We start from the raw sequence: 22,432 nt of genomic DNA on the forward strand, positions 1-22,432 counted from the left end.
TGGCATTTCTGGCTGTTTTATTTGTAGCCCTCGGCAACTGGTTTCAAGAAAAAGACACTGTCAAAAACATTAGGCACTTGTTTACCAACACGAGACTATTAACACTGCAGTTTCCAAATGGAAATCACAGATACTTGCAGTAGACGGTTCAGACCCTGGGAAATATTTCCTCCTGTGGTCTGCACCGCATCATCGTACACTTTCTGCCTGGAACACTGGCCCGGGAATGCGGCCACCGCTGGAAAGCACAGCTTTGCTTCTGCCCCATTTTGGAAACTCCTGTTTGAGGACCATCACTGGAGAGGGGCCGGCTGCACGGCCCACCTCGCACCAGAGGTGCACAACCCAGTGTGCCATCACCCGGTCCCCAGGTTCGGCACCCCGGGGCTCACAGTTGCCTCGGAGCCCCGGGCTCCCTTCCACGTTATCAAGATTTGCCCCCACTGTGGGTGTTCCAAAGAGCAGAACAGAACTCCTGGTTCTGAATACAGTTCTAGAAAAAGCAAACAAGGTGGCTTCACATCCTGCCTGCCTCCCCGCACTGAGTGACCTCCCAGACACCCACCCGCGGTGTGGGGAGTTCCGTCCGCTTGCTAACAGATCCCGCCTCCTGCAGCCCTGCCTCACACTGCCCCTGGGACTCAGGACAAGAGAGTTCCAGAGACAGTGTTCACGGTACCAGTTAGGGCCCTGCGGGATGGCAGCAAGAAATGCTGGTGCCTCAGACCCCATGGGGCAGGGCAACAACCCAGACCTGCCCCTTTGGTAGAAGGAGCCAAGGCGCCCAGCCTGGCCCCAACCCGGCCGATGTAGTCAAGCCCTTTTTCACACTGACCTGAAGAACTACCCGCCCAAACCCCAATCTGCAAAAGGAGTAACACACACACACATCATCATGTTCCTGTCGAGGGGACTAGTCAAGAAAACTAGGACATGGGGACTTTGAAGAAGGCAGAGCTTCCTTTGCTGCCGTTCGACTTGCTCGTGCTCTCCTGGGGTAATGAACTTCCCACCACGGCCAGGCTCAAAGCAGGTTCACCCCGTGCTTCAGCAGCTTCTGCTTGGCTTTGCCCGGGAGGCTGAAGGCGCCGTCCTGCGGACTCGGGAAGCCGGAGCTCCGCGCCGCCGCTGCCAGCTGCTGGAAATAGGTTTCCTGGACGGGGCTGCAGCAGGCATACACAGCTGTGGAGGCATTTCTGCGGGGGGAGAAAGAAGACACGGTCCCAGGCTGCCTGGGCACACCCCTGACCCCACACACAGACCTCGAGAGGTGCTCGGCAGTGGCCCAATGATGCCAACTGCTGGGGGTGCGGCCGCCGTCGTTCAGGGCTCGACTTGCACACTCGAGTTCCAGGCACCAAGAGCCATCTTTCCTTCCCTTCGACTCCCTGGAGGCTGGCGCCATCTGTGGCGGGAGCGTCCGTGGCGGCCACGGCCACAGAGCCCGAGGTTACGAGGTTTGGTTGATGGCGTAGCGGGCAGCCGGCTTAGTCCTCGCCCAGCCATACGCAGCAGAGGCGCCAGGACCTGGAGGCGCAGGGCTGGGCGATGCCGTCCGGCTGCCAGGCACTGACAGCGGCCACGGAAGGCGGCTGGGTGGGTGGGGGCAGTGAGGGCAGAGGATGGGCTGCGACATCAAGTGACAGGAAACCTGTCACAGAAGCAGAGGGAGGGATGAGGGGCCCGTGCAAAGGAGGACCCCCACGGGAGGAAGTGATTCCGGGGCCAGGCATCCACCTGGCTCCCTGGTCCTTCCTATCTCAGACTATTTGCCCATTGGGCCTCAGTTTCCCCAAGTCTAGTAAACGTGAGTAGAGTCAGGGACCACTGGGATCTCTGCTCCCAGGGGAGGTCGGAGGAGGATCCGTCTTCCTCCAGCTTCTCCCTCTGGGACCTCAAGGGGCCAGAAGGGTGCAGGTGTTTTGTGGCACTCGCCGGACAGCGGGGTGAGAGGTGGGCAAGTCCTCCCAGGCACACAGGGGGGCACCGCGGCCTGGTGGCTGCCAGCACGGAGCTGGGCTCACATGCCCCTGACCCCAGCCCCGTGGCTTCCTAGCCGGTGCGCCTGGCTAAGTCACTCCTCCTGAGTCCCAGCTGTAAGTCCAGATCCGTAAAATGGATCTGACAACAGTGAATTCCATCACTGAGATTTTTTTTTAAGAGACTAACTGAGTAAAATACACAGAAGTTGCTTAGGACATGGTGAGTGGTATTGTTTCTGTTACTGTTAAAATAAGCCACGTACCCCGCAAGACGCCACTCGGGGCTCGAAGGAAGGTGAAGTACTGCAGGGCCACCATGTGGTTCATACGTCCCACACTGATGTCTGACTCATTTCCATCCCTCTCAAAGGGGACCCTCCCCCCCACACCCCGACACAAGTGACTGTGGTCCCCAAACCAGTGACTATAGATGTGCCTCTACGTTGCCAGCTTGAGGAAGCTTTGACTTAAGGCCAGAGAAGGCACACTTACAGAGAGAGACGCAGAAATACCGTCTGGAGGCGGCAGAAACGGCCAGCACCCCATGTACAGGGCATTAGCACCGTTGCCATGACGCCCAAGGCCCCAGGGTGCATCTGTGGGAGTCCAGACGCCACGCCGCCCCCCACCCCGCCACCGCTGCACCACTCTGCCTGCCCCTGAACTGGAAATACGGGGACAGAATGTGCACTTCAGAGTCAGAGACACCTGGGTTCAAATCCCGGCTCTGTCCCTGAATCAGAATGTGACCTGGGACAAGAGGCTTATCCTTTTTGAGCTTCAGCATCCGCGTCTGTTTGATGAAAAGGGAAAAACGCACTGGCCCAAATCGGGGCAAGGACTAGGTAGAATCGAGACACACAGTGGGCCCTCCCCTTCTGCCCTCCACTTGCCTTGTTTCTCGTACCGGCTTCATGAGAGAAGCATGTAGGGAGAGAGAGTAGAGTTGGTTAAACACTACAAATCATGACGGTGATTTATGGAGCTGTACCTCCCGGCATGGAGGTGGGTAGGATTTAGGATAAAATGAAAGCAGGAAGTTGTACAACAGTACATTAGTGTGATCCTGTTTTCTAGAAGAAAAGCTACTAACATAATGAAAACATTGACCATCTGTATTTTATGAGCAAAACAGAAACCCCAAACAACAACAAAGCCTGGGGTAAGAGACGCCAAATGATGAGCTGGGGGGATCTTGCGGGGGGTGTGGCAGGTGAGGGGAGGCGAACGTTTCACCTCGCGGATCAGGGCCAGAGCATTTTGCTGCCAGCACGGGACGCACGTCAGATGGCAGCAGAGGACTGGGACATCGCTGCGGGCAAGGGACAGAGGACCCTGTTCCGGCAAGGCAGAGGGAACCTTAGCTGTCCCTGCTGTTGCAGCCTTGTGTCCAAAGCAGGTCCGAGCCCCAGGAGAGGACCCAGAAAATACAGGACACAGGAAAGCATGACAGGAGGTGATGGTGGGCAGGGGAGGAGGCCTTAAAGAGAAGCAATGGAATGTTCCTCATTGCGTTATGAGTAAGGCTGTGGACCCAGAGCCCTGGGAAGGCCACTCTGGGTGCAGGACTTCAAGAGGGACCCCTGGGAGTGCTCACCTGACGGTCATCTCATACAGCGCAGGCAGCCTGGCAAAGTCCGAGTGCATGAGGCTGACGGCCCGGAGGAAGCGGCGGTCCTGGGTGGCGGCCACCTGTGGCACGTTCACTTGCGGAAGAGGACAAAGGAGGTGTGGCATTGGACGCATTCCCTGACCACCCCGCCCCTGGTGCTGAAAACTGGGAGAGCGAGGGGCCCGCGGCGGTGGGCACAGGCCCCCTATGCTGCCGCTGTGCGACAGAGCGCACACTGTCCCTGCGAGCGCCCCGCACTGGGTTCCTGCCCGTGGATCCCGCGGTGCTGAGGCAGGCCTCGTCACAGATATTTGAACATGTGTGTGCTGCTCTCCAAATGTTGGAGAAACAACCAAAAAAAGACAAATGAGTAAGGAAGTGTTTGCCAAGCGAATCCTAAACTCCGTGGGAGCTGGCGCCAAGCGCGAAAGCAGCCTCTTCACTGCGGGGTCCACAACGCCGGGCAGAGCACCAACCGCAGGGCGCCGGCCCCCGGGCGCGAACCCCCACCGCCCCAGTCCCGCGCGCCTCTCCTTACTGGTCAGCACGTGCTGGATGCGGTCATAGTGCGTGAAGTTGTAGGTCCTGCTGGGGAAGGCAGCGGTGTCCTTGGGCAGCGTCTCCTTCAGGTGGACCTCCAGCCCGTTCAGGGACGCCAGGCTGCTGTGGTACTGAGGGGGGCGGCAGGCACTTAGGGACTCGTGCTGTGGCCACCTGACTTTGCAAAAAGGACCCTCGGTGCGCTGGGGCGGGGGCTCAGGCGGTTAAGCACGCGACTCTTGGTTTCCGCTCGCGGCAGGGTCTCATGGTTCGGGAATTCGAGCCCAGAGTCAGGCTCTGTGTGGAGCGCGTGGAACCTGCTTGGGACTCTCTCTCTCCCTCTCTCTCTGATCCTCCCCCACGTGTACACGCGGGCATGCACACTCTCTTCTCTCAAAATAAATAAACTTAAAAATAAAGACTCTGACCAGCGTTTTTACCAGTTTTCAGAGAAGTACTAACTCTTGCCGTTATGTTCTGACGCTTTCCTAAGATGGTAGAAAAGTCAGAAAACAGAGGTAAACAGAAAAGCTGAAAAGGAAAAGAGCAAAGGAAAATGGTCCATAATCTGACTGTGCGGTAGTCGCCACTGCCGGCCCCCTGGCACATCTTCTGGCCATGATGTTCCCACCCAGGCACACGTTTTCACAGCCCAAGCAGCTGGGCCCACCCCCTGTGCTGCCCCCAGGAGCCTGGGCAGAGAAGTCCCCCACTGTCGGCACTGAGCTCACTGCTCTCCTGTGCTGCTCGAATCGCACCAATCACGCACTATTCTTGGAAGGACTGGAAAGCAGGGGTCAGATGGACTTTTGTGCTCTGTGGTTCAGGGGAGGGATCTGGCTGAGGAAGGCTGGCCGGGAGGGGAGGCCCACGCACCTATATTTTAAAACCACCTCCCAGGACCTGTCATGTGCAGTACAGCTGAGAACACAGGACTACGCCATTTTGCAGGACTCTTTCTTCACAGAATAAACATGGGGTCAAACCATACATGACAGTTGACACAGGTTTTATGACTTCATGATACAGCACCAACCATGTTCTTCATCCTTAAACTATGCTCTCGCAGCGTCAAACATCCTTCTCTAGCGGCTGTATGGTATTCTTTGAGCTCCGCTTTGGACCTGACCAAGTACATTGGTCATGGCCCGAGGGACTCGCTCTAAAGCAGGGGCCCCTCCGGCCCCTGTCCTGAGGTTGCTTTGGCAGCAAAAAGGCCGCCGTCCCCGGGAAGCAGGTGGCTCTTTGTGGCCAGATGATCAGGAGCAAGTTACTGAATTTTCTATGTCTCATTTTTTTTCCATCTGCAAAATGGGATGACAACAGGGCTATTGAGTGCATTAAGTGAACATAACACACGCAAAGGTCCACTGTAAGCTCTGAGAGTGCTACCCCGGGGGAAGGCATTTTTAGAGTAAAGAAAACGAAAATTACCGTCAAAGAAGAGGGATCTTTTTAACGAGCATGTAGGACTTGACTGTGGACTGTTACTTGACAGCCATGTAGAAAAATGAGCTCACGTGAAAAGTACAGAGAGGCACAGAGAATGCTTCAGGGGTGCAGGCCGAGAAGTGTCCTTTCTGGTAGCGTACTGGGCCGGGGTTAGTTCTTCTCTCTGGGTGTGTCAGAAGTGATTGCCAGAGGCAGTACATGTGCACACAAGGGTTCTCTGTGCGTGTTCATCTTTAGATCCCAGCGCCCAGCACAGTGCCAGGCCCCTCGTGGGTGTGCAGTACACGACAACACAGTGAAGAGGCAAAGGAGCATATCCAATCCCAAGCACACCCACTTACGGGCTGTCTGGTTTCAAGAGAGAGGCACAGTGAGAAGTCAAAGGACGTATGCTCAGGGAAGACAAGCTAGGTATCTCCTGGTCAGATCATCGCTGTAGCATAAGAGACAGGGCCCTTCCCCGAGGCTAACAAGCCTGTCTGAAAGGATGTGTGCGCACATCAGACCATGGCCTCGCTGGAAGTTTCTGGGCCTCAGGAACCTCGTAACAGTCATCCCTTCCATCTGGAGCCCAAAGGAAGGGATGGATAGTGGGGACAGAGAGTGAGGTGTGCTAAAACCCAAGTTTTCCCTGTGGGCACTGAACTCTGCTTTTGGAACCTTCTGCCCAACTTGTACTCAGGATAAAATCACATAAACATAAGTCTATATTCACAAGACGTTGCGTCAGATGACACACAATTTTTCACTGGGAACCAATGCCATCATCTGTACAAGGGGTCAGCAAACCATGGCCAGTGGGGCAAATCCAGCCAGTTGCCTGTTGTCATACAGCCGGAGAGCTGAGAATAGTTTTTTCAATTTTATACGGTGAGGAAAAAAAAAGTCAAAATAATAATATTGTGACATGAAAATTATACGAAGTTCCCATTCTCCTATCCACGAGTAAGGTCTTATTGGAACACAGCCACTGCGTTTATGTACGCACTGTCTGTGGCTGTTATTGTATTACAAGAGCAGAGCTGAATAACTGTACGAAGCTGACAATATGTGCTAGGTCTTCCTTTACATTCCAACTTTGCCAACCCCTGATAGACGTGAGCACACACGTGATCCCACAAGAGCCCTGGGATCCATGGAGCTGGATACACGCGAGCACACACGCGATCCCACAACAGCTCTGGGATCCACGGAGCTGGATACATGCGAGCACACACGTGATCCCACGGGAGCCCTGGGATGCATGGAGCTGGGCTGATTCCTGGACCCTCCAGCTTCTAACCCACAGGGAAGCAAGGGCTTGAATGTCAGCGTGTCCCAAAATGTGCAGAAGAAATGATGCAACAACACACTTTCACCCAATGCACTAGCGTCTCGGGGACAGGTGCAGTCTCATGACGTGTGTTACGCTAACTCCCTGGCACTAACTCACGCCTGGTCTACTGTACACACACAGCCCGAAGACCTGCTGTGAATAAGTGACCTGATCACTGTACTTGAAGGTCAGTGAGATTATCCCGGGTTTTGAGGAGCAAACTATCAGTAGCTCTATGCTGCCCCCTGGTGTGCGTATCCTCCGTTCTCTGAACCATTCCAACCTCTCCTAGCTGCTCCCCCCACCCTGCTTTCCACCAGCTCCCCGCCCCCCCGCATAGGCAAACATAAAGAGGTGGCGGTTCATCTGCTGAAAGATGGGATGGCAAGGGACATGAGGATGACCTGCTGGTGAGTACCACGATCCAGGGGCCCTTTCAAAGGGGTCGTGGGGGGCGGGGGCTAGGCTTGCTGTCACATCTGAACTGTAGTTTACCATTCTTGAGGGACTGGCTTATCTAGATAGCAACAGAGGGTCTGGAGGGAAATCTGGTCAAGGGTTTTGTATGCAGGCCCAGGATGAACAGGCAATAAAAGATCTCTCCCAATTGTATACGGGCAGCCTTTGGGCCTGATCAACGAAACCCGCTCTCAAAACAGCAACCTGATCAAAGTTTGTTATTACCGACTCTTTTTATAAAAGATGAGGTTTTTTTCTTCTTCATTAAACTGCCTCTCTTTCCTGCCCCACCCCCACCCCCGTCTCTTTCTCCTTCACATGAAACCCCATGGAGGCCGCCATCCTGACTGGATGAACTGTGTATGATAAACCAAGTCAGATCACTCCGGGGTCAGATCAGGAGGGAGACCAGACAGGAGGGGGCGGGGATGCAATGAGCCAACAAAAATTCCGGACCCTCCAATTCCATGGGGTCTCTCAGTGAGGCTGCTTTCTTACTGGTAACACGGGAGTTACAGTGCCTGCCCCCAGCGCGGTCCCCAGGCTTGGCTGAAGTAGCAGATGTAAGGGCTTTAGCAAACAGTGAATGCAGAATACATTTTAATTTACTTGCTCAGCAGCAAGTCTGTGCCATTTTTTCTTTTTTCTTTTTTCGGTGCGGGGAAGGTAAAGATATCATATCCACTTCACTGCATCTGAATGCTGGGCCTTCAAAACAACCTGTCTCCAGCTTGGCACAGAGCAGAAGAGGCCATGAAAACCAAGGCGTCGGGGAGATGATACACACGGAGCCAGGACCACGGTGCTCGTGTGTCAGAAGGAGATGGTGAAGCGCTCAGAGCTGCAGGGAAGGAGGGGGTGGAAGCAAACAGGCAGCCCCTGGGTGAGGCCTGGTCGGTGGAGAGTGGAGATAAGCCAGGCCGGGCTGGAGAGGGGCAGCCGCTGCCTCGGGGCTCTGCTTTAGAGGAAGCTGCCTTCCCTCCCACTCCTGCTCCAAGGTGACTGCTCACTTACAGAGGGTCACCAGCCCTGCATGCTAATAAGATCAGCCTAGAATAATATAGATTTAAGAACAAAAACAAGGCAAGCCCCAGGACACCATTTGCCCTGCAGCAATTTCAACCCACTGTTCCTCCTGTTACCACTTCTCTGCCAAAAGGCAAGGCTGTTACTATAGCAACCGGACCTCCAGCGGGGCCTGAGCTCCTGGCAGGTGAGTTCCCTGCTCCCAGCCCTGAAGGGCTAGAACCCTTGAAAGGGAGCCTTCCAGAGCCAGTTGCACTTCAGATGCCTGAGCCTCTCAGAGGAGCTCCAGATCACCAGGGCTCAGTGCAGGGAGACTACGGGCTCAGGAACACTCCCCACCCAGGCTGGGACCCCCGTAGAAACAGACTCCTGCCAAGGGACACAGGACCGGCAGCTGCCCAGGCTGGGGAGTGAGGAGCCAGGGGGCACATGACGTGGGCTGTGCTGACGAGTGCATCGTAGCCCTGCAGTCTGGGGGGCTGGAGGAGGCAGGGAAGGGCCAGAGAACAGACTCCTGCTGACCCACTCCCCCCACAACCTAGGGCTAGGCACCAACCTCATCCCTAGCACGTAAAGCGGGACTTGAGCACAAAGTCACGCGGTGCCTGCTCGGGGAGGGGAGCGCCTTCCCTGCCTGTCCCCCCTCCCTGCACACAGGTCCCTGCACATTCACCACCCCCCCCCCAAGGTCCCCTCCCTGCACACAGGTCCCTGCACACTCACCACCTCCTCGACGGCTGCGTGGTCACCCAGCAGCGGCTCCTCGGCCAGCAGCAACAGCACCAGCCCATTGACGCTGTGGGTGTAGAGGGTCATGGGCACCAACCCCTGGCGGGACGTCAGGTCTGGCCTCGGGTCACCTGTGTCTGTGGAGGGACCACTGTCCTGAGACCCTGCTGGGTCCGAGCTGCCAGGTACAGAGAGGCTGTGATGAGCCCCAGCGCGCTGCTCCACGCGGTGTTCGGCCCCGGGGAGCGTGGCTCCGCTCCGCCTCAAGTCTACGCAAGGCCATGACCTGAGTCTGCTCGTCCTTCCAGGGAGGCGGTCTTCCCGGGGAGGGGGCGCTGGGCTGCTGCGCCCTGGATGGTGACTGTGCGGCTCCAGGGCTCCGTGTCGGGGGAGCGCGTCTGGAGTGGACAGCGAGGAGAGGCTGCCGAGGCCCGTGCCTGCAGGCAGGGCACCAGGCGGCTTGGGCTCCAGGAGGCCGGAGTCACTGGCACACTCCTCTGAGCAAGGACTGCCACCATCTAGGATGCACGTGCTCGGGAGGGCAAAGGAATTCGGGCACCACCCTGCATCCCGAGCTTCTGGAATGTGGATTTCAGACAAGTCCTGTTCCTCCTCTTCCCAGGGCGGACGAGGTTTCCTGGCCGGGGAGCGGTGGACACCAGGACCCCAGGCCCTGGCTGGGCTCTGCTGTGTCACGGGCTTGATGTGCCCCAGGGCACAGCCAGGCAAGTGCCTGCTCTCCCCCTTGCCATCTGGCTGTGCTGCATCAGGACCCGTAGGCTCAGGCGTGGTTGCCAACGTCCAGGCTGCAGACTCCAGGCGGCTGGTGGCGTTTTCCGTGGGGGCAGATGTGCTCCAACGGCGTGGAGGGTGCTGGCCTGAGTACTCCTGGGGTCCAGCTGGCAGGGCAGCAGAGCTAGCAAAGCAGACAGACGTGAGGGAGGGGCGCCGACTAAGTGCAGGACAGGTGCCCTTCCTGGGGGTGGGCAGATGGGAGCACAGCTTCTCCAAACAGGGCGCTCGGGGACAAGCAGGTGCCCGGCCACAGAGCCCGAGAGGCCCTCGGGGTCAAACCACAGGAGTAAAACTAAGGTGACTTCCGGCCCTCAGGGCTTCAAGCAGCGCTAGCAGATCACCTAGTAGCAATGGCGGGGCCCCCGCGGAGTGAGAGCCACCCCCATCGGGAAGCCTACTCGAAGCCTGCCCTTATGCTGGATGCTGTGTGGACGCTATTTCCGGTTTTGATGCCGAGCCCGTGAAGCAGGTTATTACTGGGTCTGATTTACAACCAGGGAATGGACTTGGCCAAGGTCACACAGCTGACAGGCGACAGATCTGGGACCTGAAACCCACACCCGTCTCACGAGGCCAGCTGCCTGATCTCTACACGCTCCTGTCCCAGTGTTCCTCCCACAGCAGAGTGTGGGGAAGACAGGAGGCTGGCCTGTCTCACCTGGCGGCCTCCTCCGTCGGGAACTCATGGAGACCGACAGCTTCCTCTTCGGTCAGGAACACAGGCCTGATCTGGACGTTTGGGGGGAAGGCCGCTCCTACAATCACAAAGCAACACGGACAGGGCTCAGCTGTGGGCCAGGGAGACAAAGGGACAGGGGCTACTCTTGGGAGGACCCATCCAGACTACATGCCACCCCGGAGAGCTGTCCCCCGTCCCCTCCTCAGCCCAGAGCAGGAGTCACAGAACAGCAGCTTGGTTCTGTGCCCGGCGGGGAAGGAGCCCTCATGGAAACTTTACTCCTTGCTGTGGATAAAGGAGACTCTGGGGGAAGAAAATCTAGTGGTGCTTAACACAGCAACAAAAACAGAATAAAAGCTGGAAGAAGGCTCTTCCAACTGACAGAAGAGATCTGCTCCAACCTGTGCTTCAAACTAAAACAGAAGCACCCTCTCGGGGATGACCCCACATACTGCAGAAGTCCCTCCAACGGCTGCCATTTCTCTTGGTCTCCCCTAGGCACCTTCCCATGGACCTGCTGGGGGACTCTCCTCAGAACGTGTGAGCGAGCAGCTGAAGACAGGGATTGAAAACGTACGCCTAGAGTCGGGAGCTTCACGGCTATGACTCTGATGGGTAACTTTGCTCTTAAAGCTCTAGTCTGCTTTCCTAACCTGTGAGCGCAGGAAGTAACGCACAGGGCTGCCGGGCCTTTCCCGTGACTTGTGCAGGGACGGGCGGCACAAAAGGCTGGCTTCCGAGAGGTGGCGGCGCCTTGCTACTTACCACGTGCCCCCGGGTCACCCTCTCCTGCAGGTGGGCTCTGGAAATAAACACACGCAGAAGGTGGCTGCGGGTACCGCCTCCTCCTCCGGGACCCAGTTGTCGGCACAGTGTGGGGCCATCTGTTGGCCCAGAGCGCTGGGCCTGGCCACGCCGGCGGCAGAACAGATGGCACAGAAGCCCCCCCACAAGCTGCTCGCTCGCCTGCACGCTGGGGTCAGGCGAGAACCCGTGTCTCCCTGGACCACCGCTGCCCACAAACGCACTCGGGCTTCACGGTCAGATCCGTGTCCCTCCTCCAGGAATAAGAGCGGGGTCTCCTGGGCCTCTCGCACCGCGGGAGAACTCACCAGCCACGGCGTGCCCACACCTGCCATGGCACCGGCGTGGAACGCACACACACCTTCCCGCGTGACACATACGGGCACGTCCAGGACCCCCGTGATAAAGGATGTGACGACCTGAGCCACATGCTGCACTCAGTCTCCCTTATTTGTTCCGATTCACAGTTGAGGTGAGAAACCTCATTTTTTCCCTCCAACACTGGGGATTTTCTCTAAAGAGCTTTCCAGACGTTTCACCTGAAGGTTCCAAACTAACCCGCCAAAACAAAACAACAAAAACTCTTCCGACCTGTATGGCTTTCGCTCCTGCAAAACGATGTGGCTCTCTCTCTTTCGTAGCAGCTCTTTAAAATTCTCCTGTTTCAGGTTACACAACCGTACTCGAGATGAAAACGATGCCCCACCCCCACCCCGATCACAGAGAATTCCCTCGCCCACAAGCTAATACTATTAATCTTGGGCATGTTTTCCTTTAAGATTATGCATTTTTTAAATACACTGAAACCACAGCATACAAATTCTATTTTCCTGCGTAAGAGAGTAACGCTGTGGACAGAGCACCCCAGCCAGGAGGGTGGGCTTTACGGTACCTGGTCCCGAGGTGCAGCTGGACGGATCAGGACCTTGGCCGTGAGCGAGGGTGGGAGCTGGGTGCTAACGATCCTGGGTCACAGGAGCAAGAAAAAAAACAAGGACCTCGTGAGACAAGATACACCAGGGGACTTGTAACCCACGTGGGTGGGGGTTGGGGGACACAGCCGGGCGGGGGGGGTGTCAGTAGGCAAAGCCCTTATGGACAGCCTCTGGCCACTCCTACCAAACTTGAGAATGTGCAAACCCTTTGACCTGCCTTGTACCAAGATGCACGCTTAAGAGTATTCATTACTGGCTCCATCTGTTAGGTGACCAACAATTGATTTCGGTTCTGGTCATGATCTCACAGTTCATGAGTTGGAGCCCCGCATCGGACTCCGTGGACTGCTTGGGGTTCTGTCTCCCTGTCTCTCTGCCTCTCCCATTTGCTCTCTAAATGTCTCTCAAAATAGGGGTGCCTGAGTGGCTTAGTCCATTAAGTGTCTGACTTCAGCTCAGGTCATGATCTCATGGTTCATGGGTTCAAGCCCTGTGTTGGGCTCTGTGCTGACAGTTAGCTCAGAGCCTGGAGCCTGCTTTGGATTCTGTATCTCCCTCTCTCTCTCTGCCCCTCCCACACTCACACTCTCTCTCTCTCAAAAATAAACATTAAAAAATTTTTTTTTATAAAGAGCGATCATAACGAGAAAAAGGGGAGAGCCTGAGGCACACTGGAAAGCAGGGTCTGCACTCCATCTGTCCACACCTGCCCTCGCTTTTCATTCTCCAAAAACGCTGCTTCCCAGTAGAGAAAATTCAAAAAGCAACCCGTCCGAGGCCAGGCCCGGAAACCCAGCAGCCGTCAGGCCCCCAGACCTCCTCCAGGCACACGTTCATCCGGTCTGCAGAAAGCTCTGGACGCAAGAAGTGGCCACCTGTGAGGAGTGTGGCCTCGGGCCACGTGTGGAGGGACCGCTGGGCTCGCTCCGATGCCCTCAACCACATGAAGAGATGTGGGGAGGTCGCAGAAGTCGGCCGAGGCCGAGGCCGGAGGCGAGGAGAAGCAGCGAGGCCGCCGCAAGGGCAGCAGGGCCCGGGCAGTGGGAGGGGCCATGGCAGGCTCCCAGCGCCCGCACCCCCAGTGCTGGCCGCCACGTTAGCGCTGCAGACCGATGACTATAAAGGCCCACCCCATCCTGAGGCTTAGTGGATCCTGCTAAAATGTGCCTTTTATGTCCCTAGCCCTGTCCTGGACACGGTTCCCAATTCCCCGGCTGGGCCGAGAGACAGGCATGTGCCCTAAGTCAAATCTCGGCTCACGGACGTTCGCCGGAGCGGCCCCCTCGGCACAGGCCGGAGACGGGGGAGGCCAGGCGGCTCTGGTTTGGGGGCAGGGGTGCAGGGGACGCCAGTGTCACTCACAGTCCCTTGTGGAGGATGCAGCCGGCCAGGATGTGCGGCGAGCGCTGGCAGGTCTGCAGGATGAGGGCTGCCTTCAGCAACAGCAGGGGCTCCACCTGGCGGGGAGGGCGCACACCCCAATCAGCGTGCTCGCCCGCGGCAGGGGTGGCGAGGGCGCGGGGCCGTATAGGACGGGCGGACAGGCGCGAACCCAGAACTGGGGAGGGGACAACGCGCCACATGGTAAAATCGTGTCGCGTCTTGGGTCTGGGTGCCAGCTCCCCATACCCGGAGGCTCGGCCAGTGCCAAATGCCCAGTTCTGGGAACAAGGGGGCTTCCGCAGCAGCAGGGAGCTGAGGCCACCACAGCACGTGGCCACTCGCACGGACGAGGTAGGTCTCGTCTCGGGAGGGTTATGGACGCCACCACCAGGAGGCAGCGGGAGAGGGGAGCCTACACCTCAAACACCCGGCGCGGCACCAGGTAAGGCCACGCGCCCCCTGCTCTCCCCTCCCTCTCAAGCACAAGCCACACTGCCACGGAGCTGGCTTCGTGTCCCACCAGGTCCCGTAACTCTGTCCCGTCACATGAAACGGAAGCATCGTGGTCTCTGGCTCAGGGACATACTCCTCAACCTGACGTTCCGTTGCCCAGAAGTCCTTCAGGAGGGTGGGGAGAGGATCTGAACCCAGTCAGGAGTCACCAGCAGCAGCTGAAGGCCTCTCCCTACCCCGTGCCAGCAGCGAGAACCTGCAAGCGGCACAGTGGCCAGAGCCTGGCGCCCAGGGAGCAAGCTTGGGGCCGGGGGCGCTGTTCCGTAGCCTCTAGACAGTGCCGGGTCCCAGCCAGCCGTTCTGTGAAGCTCCAGGTCAACTCCAAGAATCTCTCCGAAAGGAGCGCAGAAAGCCTGTCTCCAGTTCTGGCCGGAGGGTCATGCTCCGTGAAGGCAGAGTCATGACACCTCCTCCCTGCTGACGGGGCCCTCCTAACGCCCGCAGTGAGATGCGGCCCACACGCCTCCTTGGGGGCCTGGGGCACAGGTGGTCCATTTGGGGGGCACGGCCTCGCGTCTCCCTGTGGCCTTGACAACAAGGAGGCGATGTTCACCAAGATCAAGGCCACTGAGCAACAGGCAGCATAGGTGATCAGGCCAGCCATGCAAGCAGCCTACATGTCACTCAATGCCAGTGGCCAATGGAGTGGCTCTGGGATGAAATGCTCTCCAGTACTGTGTCCCAGACAGAGACACCTTGTTTTTAAATGTTACCACTGGGAGGAGGGGGCACTGGGGGCTCAGCTCGCTGAGGGCCCAACTTCGCCTCAGCTCATCATCTCATGGGTTGTGGGTTCAAACCCCACCTCGGGCTGCACGCTGACAGTGCAGAGCCTGCTTGGGATTCTCTCTCTCTCTCCATCCCTCCCCTGCGTGCTCATGCACGCCCTCTCTCAAAATAAATGAACTCAACACAACTAAAAGTCACACTGGGCATTCCTGATGTTGAGACTACAAGTCAATTGTGTCATATTCACATCAAGACGGATGTGGGTGCCTTCAGACGCCAGAGTTCAACCCTTCTGGGGCATTAGCAAAACACCACCACCCTTTAGTGGGTATTTACTTGGTGCCAATTAGATACGGTCTCGCTGTGCTGTCAGAACAGTCCCGGGAGCAGGCACTCGATGCCAGTTTGTGGGCTGGGAAGGGGGCTCCGGGAGGAGACCCGGGCTGCCCGAGCTCACACGGCTGGCGGGCGCAGCAGGGAAGTGGGTGCAGGTCTTAATTCACCTCCGACTGGGAAATGACACATTCTAGTCCCTTCTCTGGACAGTGAGGTCACAGAAAGGGAAGAGGAAAATGTCCAGCAGCTCTATTCCGTCAGGCGGGGTGGGTAAGGGGGAGGGCGTCACCTTGGTTCGGTCCAGGTTCCAGAGGGAATTGAATATCTTGTGCAGGTCGCTGGTGTTCCTCAGGATCTGAGCAATGAAGGTGTCCCACGCGGCGTGCAAGGCCTCCCGAGGACAGTGCTACAACAGAAACGGCCTGAGGTCAGCGTCTGAGATGCAGAGACACCCCCTTTGGCAAGGAGCCCTTTTACTACGGAAATAGTGGGGCGCCTGGGGGGCTCTGTTCGGTGAGAGTCCAACTCTTGATTTTGGCTCGGGACACGATTCCCCCGTTCACGGGTTCAAGCCAGACACCGGGCTCTGTGCGGGTGGCGTGGAGACTGCTTGGGGTTCTCTCCCTCTCTGTCTGCCCCTCCCGCATGTGCTCTCTCTCTCAATACATAAATAAAAACTTAAAAAAAAATCACTGCTGACACAGGAAATTGGTCAGAAGGTAGGGCCTGTTTTAAACTTCCCACACACATGGGACCCCCCCCCTCCATAAGTCACCCACCATAGACCCAGTGCTCATGCCGTGGGAGGGTGGCAGCTTACTCTTTGCAGCCATCCCAGGGAGGAGGACATGGGGACGGACGTTTGCAGTGGGTGTGACCTACCCCACTGGGGAGCAAAGGGATCTAAGCAGGGCTCCGGGGCCCTCGACGCTGCGGCGGGGTATGACATGCTTACAGAAAGTATGACAGGCCCCAGAGCAACGCTGTGCTCTGGCCGTCCTGGACCTGCTGGGGAAGCCCGCCTACCACTCCTCACCACCACCCTCGTACCTGGTAAGCCAGAGACACAGGCCCGTTGTAAAAATGAAAGACTCCAATGATCTGGTCCAGAAAGTGCCTGCAGCTGATGTCGGGGAGCTCCGCGGCGCAGCCCAGCACCTGGAAACAGGGAAACGGGGAAGCAGGCCTTTTCCTTGGCTCTGAGTCCACACCTAGAGCCTAGGAGTCTAGCCAGGGCCAGGAGTCACTGACCCACTGCAGCGGATGGGTCGACGCCAGGCCCACAGCGTCCCAGCCGGTCTCCGACAGGGTAAGTGCTCTACGTACCTCCTCGAGCTGCCCGACCTGGAAAATCTTCCTTCCGTCTGTTTGTCCAGGGTTCGCCCATCCCCTCCGTGCCCACTGAAGACCCCAGCACCTTCACGGTGCCCATTTGGATCACTCTGACTGATGCAGACCTCTTTTCTGACCCTTCATACCATCAGGACTGTTATTTGCACACCGGGTGTTTCATGGGGTTCTGTTATAAACGCTGGATGGGACTCTGTTTCATGACGGCCGTTCTCATCCCCCGAGCTGGGTCAGTGGCTTTGGGGGAGGAACTGAGCCCATGGCCACACAGTCCTGGAGCTCCAGAGAGCCGTGGTGCTTAGTTCCGCACAAGGGTAACGTTCTCCGTCAGAAAGCTGTCTGGCCAATGTCTAAAGAGCCTGGGAAGGGTGTGTATTCTTTGACCCAGTGATTCAACCTCTAGGGATCTTTCCGAAGGGAATCACCAGAAACTTCAAGAAACCGACCAACCCTGATACCAGACAAATGAACAAATTCCTGACTGTAAGCCCCACTGAGGCCAGGATCTTTGCTTTGTTCACTGAGGTCACCCAAGGGTTTACCACGGTCTGGCACACGGCAAGTGCTTATTTCTTCCCTCGCTGACGTAGTAACCTACTGACTGCATCTCTACCAATCCCACCAGCAGACACTACTGACATCCGCAATGTAACACAGCCAAAGCTGCCTTGGAAAACAACAGGACTGGAGGACGCGGACCATCTCATTTCTGGACGGTGCGGTACTTGTACGGGATCTTCCCGTAGATCAACGGGAAAGAACGGAGCCCAGAAACAGACCCCCACGGACATGGTCACCTGATCGTCAATAAAGGAGCCAAAGGAATCCAAGCTGGAGAGTTTTGTCAGCAGCGGTGCTGGAACCCTGGACATCCATATGGGAAGGAAGACCCTTGACCTCTATTTCCCACCACACACCGATCATAATCCAAGATGGATTACAGATGAAAGTATAGGGGCGCCTGGGTGGCTCAGTCGGTGAAGGTCCAACTCTTGATTTTGGCTCAGGTCATGATTGCACAGTCATGAAATTGAGCCCCGTGTCTGGCTCTGCGCTGACAGCACGGAGCTTGCTCGGGATTGTCTCGCTCTCCTCCCCCTCCAGCCCCAGCTTTCGTGAATGCACGTGTGCACAGATATGCGCGTGCTCTCTCTCTCTCTCAAAATAAATAAACCTAAAAGAATCAAAACTAAAACTATAAAGCTTAGGGAAAAAAATTGGAGACTATCTTTTCCAGCAGGATAGGGAGTGGTTTTACACAGGATACAGAAGGCACTAAACATAAAGGATAAAACTGATAAATGAGACACCATTCAAATTAAAACATTCTGGGGGCGCCTTGCTGGCTTGGCCTGCAGCGTGTGTGATTCCTGATCTCTGGGTCATGAGACTGAGCCCCACGTCGCGTATAGACGTTAGATAAGTAAACTTCTAAAAATAATTAAAATGCTCTGTCCATCAAAAGACATCATTAATGGAGTGCCTGGGTGGCTCAGTCGGTTAGGCATTTGTCTTCGGCTCAAGTCATGATCTCATGGTTTGTGAGTTCGAGCCCCAAGTCGGGCTCTGTGCTGTCAGTGTGGAGTCTGCTTGGGATCCTCTGTCTCCTTCACTCTCTCACCCCTCCCTGCTTTTGCGCGCATGTGCACGCTCTCTCTAGCTTTCAAAAATAAAAGTTAAAGGGGCACCTGGGTGGCTCAGTCGGTTGAGCATCAGACTTCAGCTCAGATCATGATCTCATGGTTCGCGGGTTTGAGCCCTGCATTGGGCTCTGTGCTGACTGCTAGCTCAGAGCCTGGAGCCTGTTTCAGATTCTGTATCTCCCTCTCTCTCTGACCCTCCCCTGCTCATGATCTTTCTCTGTCTCTCAAAAATAAATAAATGTTAAAAAACCTTTTTTAAAATAAAATAAACGTTAAAAAAGTAATTTTTAAAAAATATAAAAAATAAAAAATAAAAATAAAAAACAGGCAAACAAGCTTTGGACAGACCCTTCTCGAAGGGAGACACAGCCGTGGCCATTAAGCACACGAGAAAGCCTTCACTGCATCAGTCGTCAGGGAAACGGAAACACAAACCACAATGACACATCACTACACAGCCAGCAGTGGCTCAAACTGAAGAGGCTGACAGCACGGGGTGACCAGGCCGGGGACAAGCAGGCGTCTCAGCAGGGCTGGTAGGAGTGGAAGACGGAACCACCACTCAGGACAGGGCCTGGTGGTTTCTCATACGATCACCTGACACCTACCCCGTGACCTAGTGAGTCTCCACGTAGATGTTTACCCCTGAGATGAACAGTCATGTCCACAAACAGATGCGTTATCAGGATGCTACTGGGGTCTTTTCCTTGATTGCCCGCAACTAGACGCGGCTCACGTGTCCAGAAAAAGGCCAGTGAGGGTCTGGGGGAACGTGTTCAGACAACGGCCATTTAAGCAACGTTGTTCCACAATACGGAGAACCAACTGCAGACACGTGCCCGGCAAGGTCAAGGGGACACCAGAAGCCTGCAGAGGGGACTGCCGCACGCACTCCTTCACGCCTGTGACAGTCTAGACCCGGCAGCGCTCGCCTGTGCCGGGGAAAGGTCAGAACCAGGGTTGTCTGGGACACGGGGGCAGGAATTAGACGGACATAACGCAGCCGCCCGGAGCGACGCTAACATCTGCACCTTTACGCGGATTTGTGTCGTCCAGAGCGTCAGCTGTCCACATGCGTTAAGGGGCACGCTCAAGGTTTGTGTGTGTCTGTGTATGTCAATCTCACCCCAAAAAAAAAAAAACAACAACACTAATTAACGTTATGCATAATGAGGTCCTGGGGGTGGGAAGGACTATACTAGCGCGTGCGACTTGGGCAAGGGTTAGAAGAAAAACCGGACTGCCAGGAGATGAAGGCATGGATGGAGCCATGTGATAAAGCAACTGTAATAAATTATAAACATAAATAATGCGTGTCATGAACTATAGAACCTTGGAAATTCACATGACTGTTTGCTGGAAGATTCCTTCAACGGTTTGGTGTGTGAGGAAATTGTTGTAATGAAATGTTGGCAGGCCTACGACAGAGCTGACTACACTACCTCACACTTCAGCATCCTTTCACCTCAGGCATCAGGCTTATTTTTTTTTTAATTTTTTTAATGTTTTATTTATTTCTGAGACACAGAGAGAGACTGCATTAGCAGGGAAGGGTCACAGAGAGAGGAAGATACAGAATCTGAAGCAGGCTCCAGGCTCTGAGCTGTCAGTACAGAGCCTGACGCGGGGCTTGAACCCACGAACTGTGAGATCATGACCTGAGCGGAAGTCGGATGCTCAACCGACTGAGCCACCCAGGCGCCCCGGGAATCAGGTTTAGATACACACTGGCAGGGGACAGTCAGACCCTGGTGTGCGTGGTACCATTAGCTGTAAAAGAAATGATTTTTATGATTTTTTTTAAATAGTTCTTTGAAACCTCACATCTGTGTATCAGTGTCTTAGCCTTTCTGAGTCAGCTGTGCTGCAAGTGTGGAAAGTATGGAGAAGAAAAGACGGAGACTGAAAACTTGACCTGCATCACAGAGCAGAGAGAGTTTCTGCAGGCTGGCCGAAGTCTCTCAGAGGAAAGGAGAAAGAAGCCATGCGCAAGGCAGGACAGATTAGGAGGGTTCTGGAAGGGCACCTGGGTGGCTCAGTCAGTTGAGTGTCCGATGCTTGCTTTCAGCTCAGGTCATGATCCCAGGGTTGTGGGATCGAGCCCCACGTCAGGGTCTATGCTAAGTGTGGAGATTCTCTCTCTTTCCCTCTGCCCCTCTCCCCCACCCATGCTCTCTCTCTCTCTCTCTCTCAACTAGAAAAATAAATAAAAAAGAAACGTCCTGGAGAGCACTCAGTGAGGATGGCCTCTGCAGAGAGTGACACAGTAAGCTGGACGTACTGCACGCAGCGCCCGTGGGCATGGAGGGGGTCCTGGGCGAGCCATGGAAAGCACTACCTTCTACGCCTTAGCAGCACAACACTCGTCACCAAGGCAGACGACCTGTGTCAGAGGCCACCCTGTTGGCACACGTCTGTCTGCTAAACTCACCCAAAGGTACTCTCCGTCAACCCTTATGGCGAACTTGAGTTTCCGCAGACGAATGAGGGTGGTAGCCGAGGTGGAGATGTCGGAGACACAGCGCACCACGCCGGCAATCTGTCCACAGAGCAATTCCTGCTGGTCGAGCAGGGTCTGTGGGAAGGAAAGCAGCAAATTCCAGTGGGGCAGGTGACACAGCTGAACACGTGTCATTTCTAAAAAAAATTTTTTAAATGTTTTGTTTTTGAGGGAGACAGAGTTCAAGTGGAGGAGGAGCAGAGAGAGAGAGACACAGAATCCGAAGCAGGCTCCAGGCTCCGAGCTGTCAGCACAGAGCCCGACGCGGGGCTTGAACTCACGGACCGCGAGATCATGACCTGAGCCGAAGTTGGATGCTTAACTGCCTGAGCCACCCAGGCGCCCCACTCAAGTGTCATTTCTTAGAGCAGAGGCCGAGGCGCCAGCAGACTACGGCCTGCAGGCCAGATCTGGAGGGCTGCCTGGGTTTGGGTGGCCCAGGAGCTAAGCGTGGCTTTGGTACCTGAGGGTTGTCATAGCGACAACACATTTGGAAAGCCTCGAGGTTCACTCCCTGGCACTTTGCAGGCCAAGCTTGCTGACCCCTGCCTGGCATAACGAACTATCTCAGAACATCCACGGCCGCCTGCAGGAGATGGGTGATGGGTGCAGAACTGTATTTCTGTTTGGAGGACTAAAGGCACATGCGTGGGTAGAAGCAGGAACGTCTGGCCCCCATTCAGACCCCCCGCAGAGCAGCCAGAGCAGCAAAGATTAATCCCAACTATCCAGGCGGGAGCGCGATCACGTGAGCGAATACGCAGGCCTCCTGATCGGTCTGGGCATGAACTCAACTGCGGGGCCGCCAGACGCTGTGTGACGCAACAGAAAATGTACACAGCACTTAGGAAGTCTTGCCCAGAGGAAGTTGAATCTCCTCAAGGCTGTACGTCTTACTAGGAGTGTAAAGGAGATACAGGGGCACTAAGACCTGAAGTGGCGTCCACCACGAGGAAGCGATCGGAGTGTGGGACCTTGTGACACTGTACCGCACAAATGCCCTGGTCTCTTCAGTAATCCAGTGGCCTGGCGGGGAAAGGGGACGGCTGGCTGGGTGATGAGGGTTATACAATAAAAGACACTTGAAACACAGAGAAACCAAATGGAATGCAGGGACCTTGTTTGGATCCTGATTAGGAAAGGAGGACTGGGGGAAGGAGGGGAGGAAAAGAGGGAGGGAGGGGCGGAAGGAGAAAAGCCTAAGTAAGTCCAAAACAGGAAGGCAAAATTAGAATACAGATAGTATCACATGACATTAAGGGATTATTGTGACCAACTGGTGGGAGATGGCACAGGAGGGTTCACCATACTCTCCTCTCTGACTCTGTATACATTTGAATGAAAGTGTTTTGTTGTTATTGTTGATTCTTTTTTAAGCTTATTCATTTTTTGAGAGAGAGAGAGAGACCGAGAGCAGTGGAGGGGCAGAGAGAGAGGGAGAGAGAGAATTCTGAGCAAGCTCCACGCTGTCAGCACGGAGCCTGATGCAGGGCTCAAACTCATGAACCGTGAGATCATGATGAGCTGAAACCAAGAATCAGACAGTTAACCAACTGGACCCTCACGGCTCCCCAAGAAAGTGTTTTAAATGAGCCAATCAAGGGGCTCCTCAGCAGCTCAGTTAAGCATCCAACTCTTGATTTTGGCTCA

The 22,432-nt window shown here is 55.7% G+C and overlaps 1 protein-coding gene across 4 annotated transcripts in view; it reads right to left on the minus strand.

Moving 5' to 3' along the window:
- Positions 1 to 22,432, minus strand: part of HPS4 (HPS4 biogenesis of lysosomal organelles complex 3 subunit 2) — a 26,886-nt gene continuing 4,454 nt past the window's right edge. For 3 of the 4 annotated variants that reach the window (XM_039225299.1, XM_039225307.1, XM_039225303.1), the window contains exons 4-14: positions 20,714 to 20,857; positions 16,340 to 16,447; positions 15,579 to 15,695; positions 13,691 to 13,785; positions 12,286 to 12,358; positions 11,355 to 11,391; positions 10,569 to 10,665; positions 9,110 to 10,031; positions 4,133 to 4,265; positions 3,580 to 3,688; positions 1 to 1,196 (exon numbers count right to left, since the gene is read on the minus strand). In XM_039225299.1, the coding sequence (XP_039081230.1) occupies positions 1,025 to 1,196; positions 3,580 to 3,688; positions 4,133 to 4,265; positions 9,110 to 10,031; positions 10,569 to 10,665; positions 11,355 to 11,391; positions 12,286 to 12,358; positions 13,691 to 13,785; positions 15,579 to 15,695; positions 16,340 to 16,447; positions 20,714 to 20,857 (2,007 nt within the window). In that variant the 3' untranslated portion in view covers positions 1 to 1,024. Of the gene's footprint in view, positions 1,197 to 2,637; positions 2,893 to 3,579; positions 3,689 to 4,132; positions 4,266 to 9,109; positions 10,032 to 10,568; positions 10,666 to 11,354; positions 11,392 to 12,285; positions 12,359 to 13,690; positions 13,786 to 15,578; positions 15,696 to 16,339; positions 16,448 to 20,713; positions 20,858 to 22,432 lie in introns of those variants that run through there. The other variant, XM_039225315.1, reaches the window with a different exon arrangement.

The sequence above is a fragment of the Hyaena hyaena genome, unplaced genomic scaffold, assembly GCF_003009895.1.
Source record: "Hyaena hyaena isolate Hyena2069 unplaced genomic scaffold, ASM300989v1 scaffold_19, whole genome shotgun sequence".
In the NCBI taxonomy this organism is placed as follows: domain Eukaryota; kingdom Metazoa; phylum Chordata; class Mammalia; order Carnivora; family Hyaenidae; genus Hyaena; species Hyaena hyaena.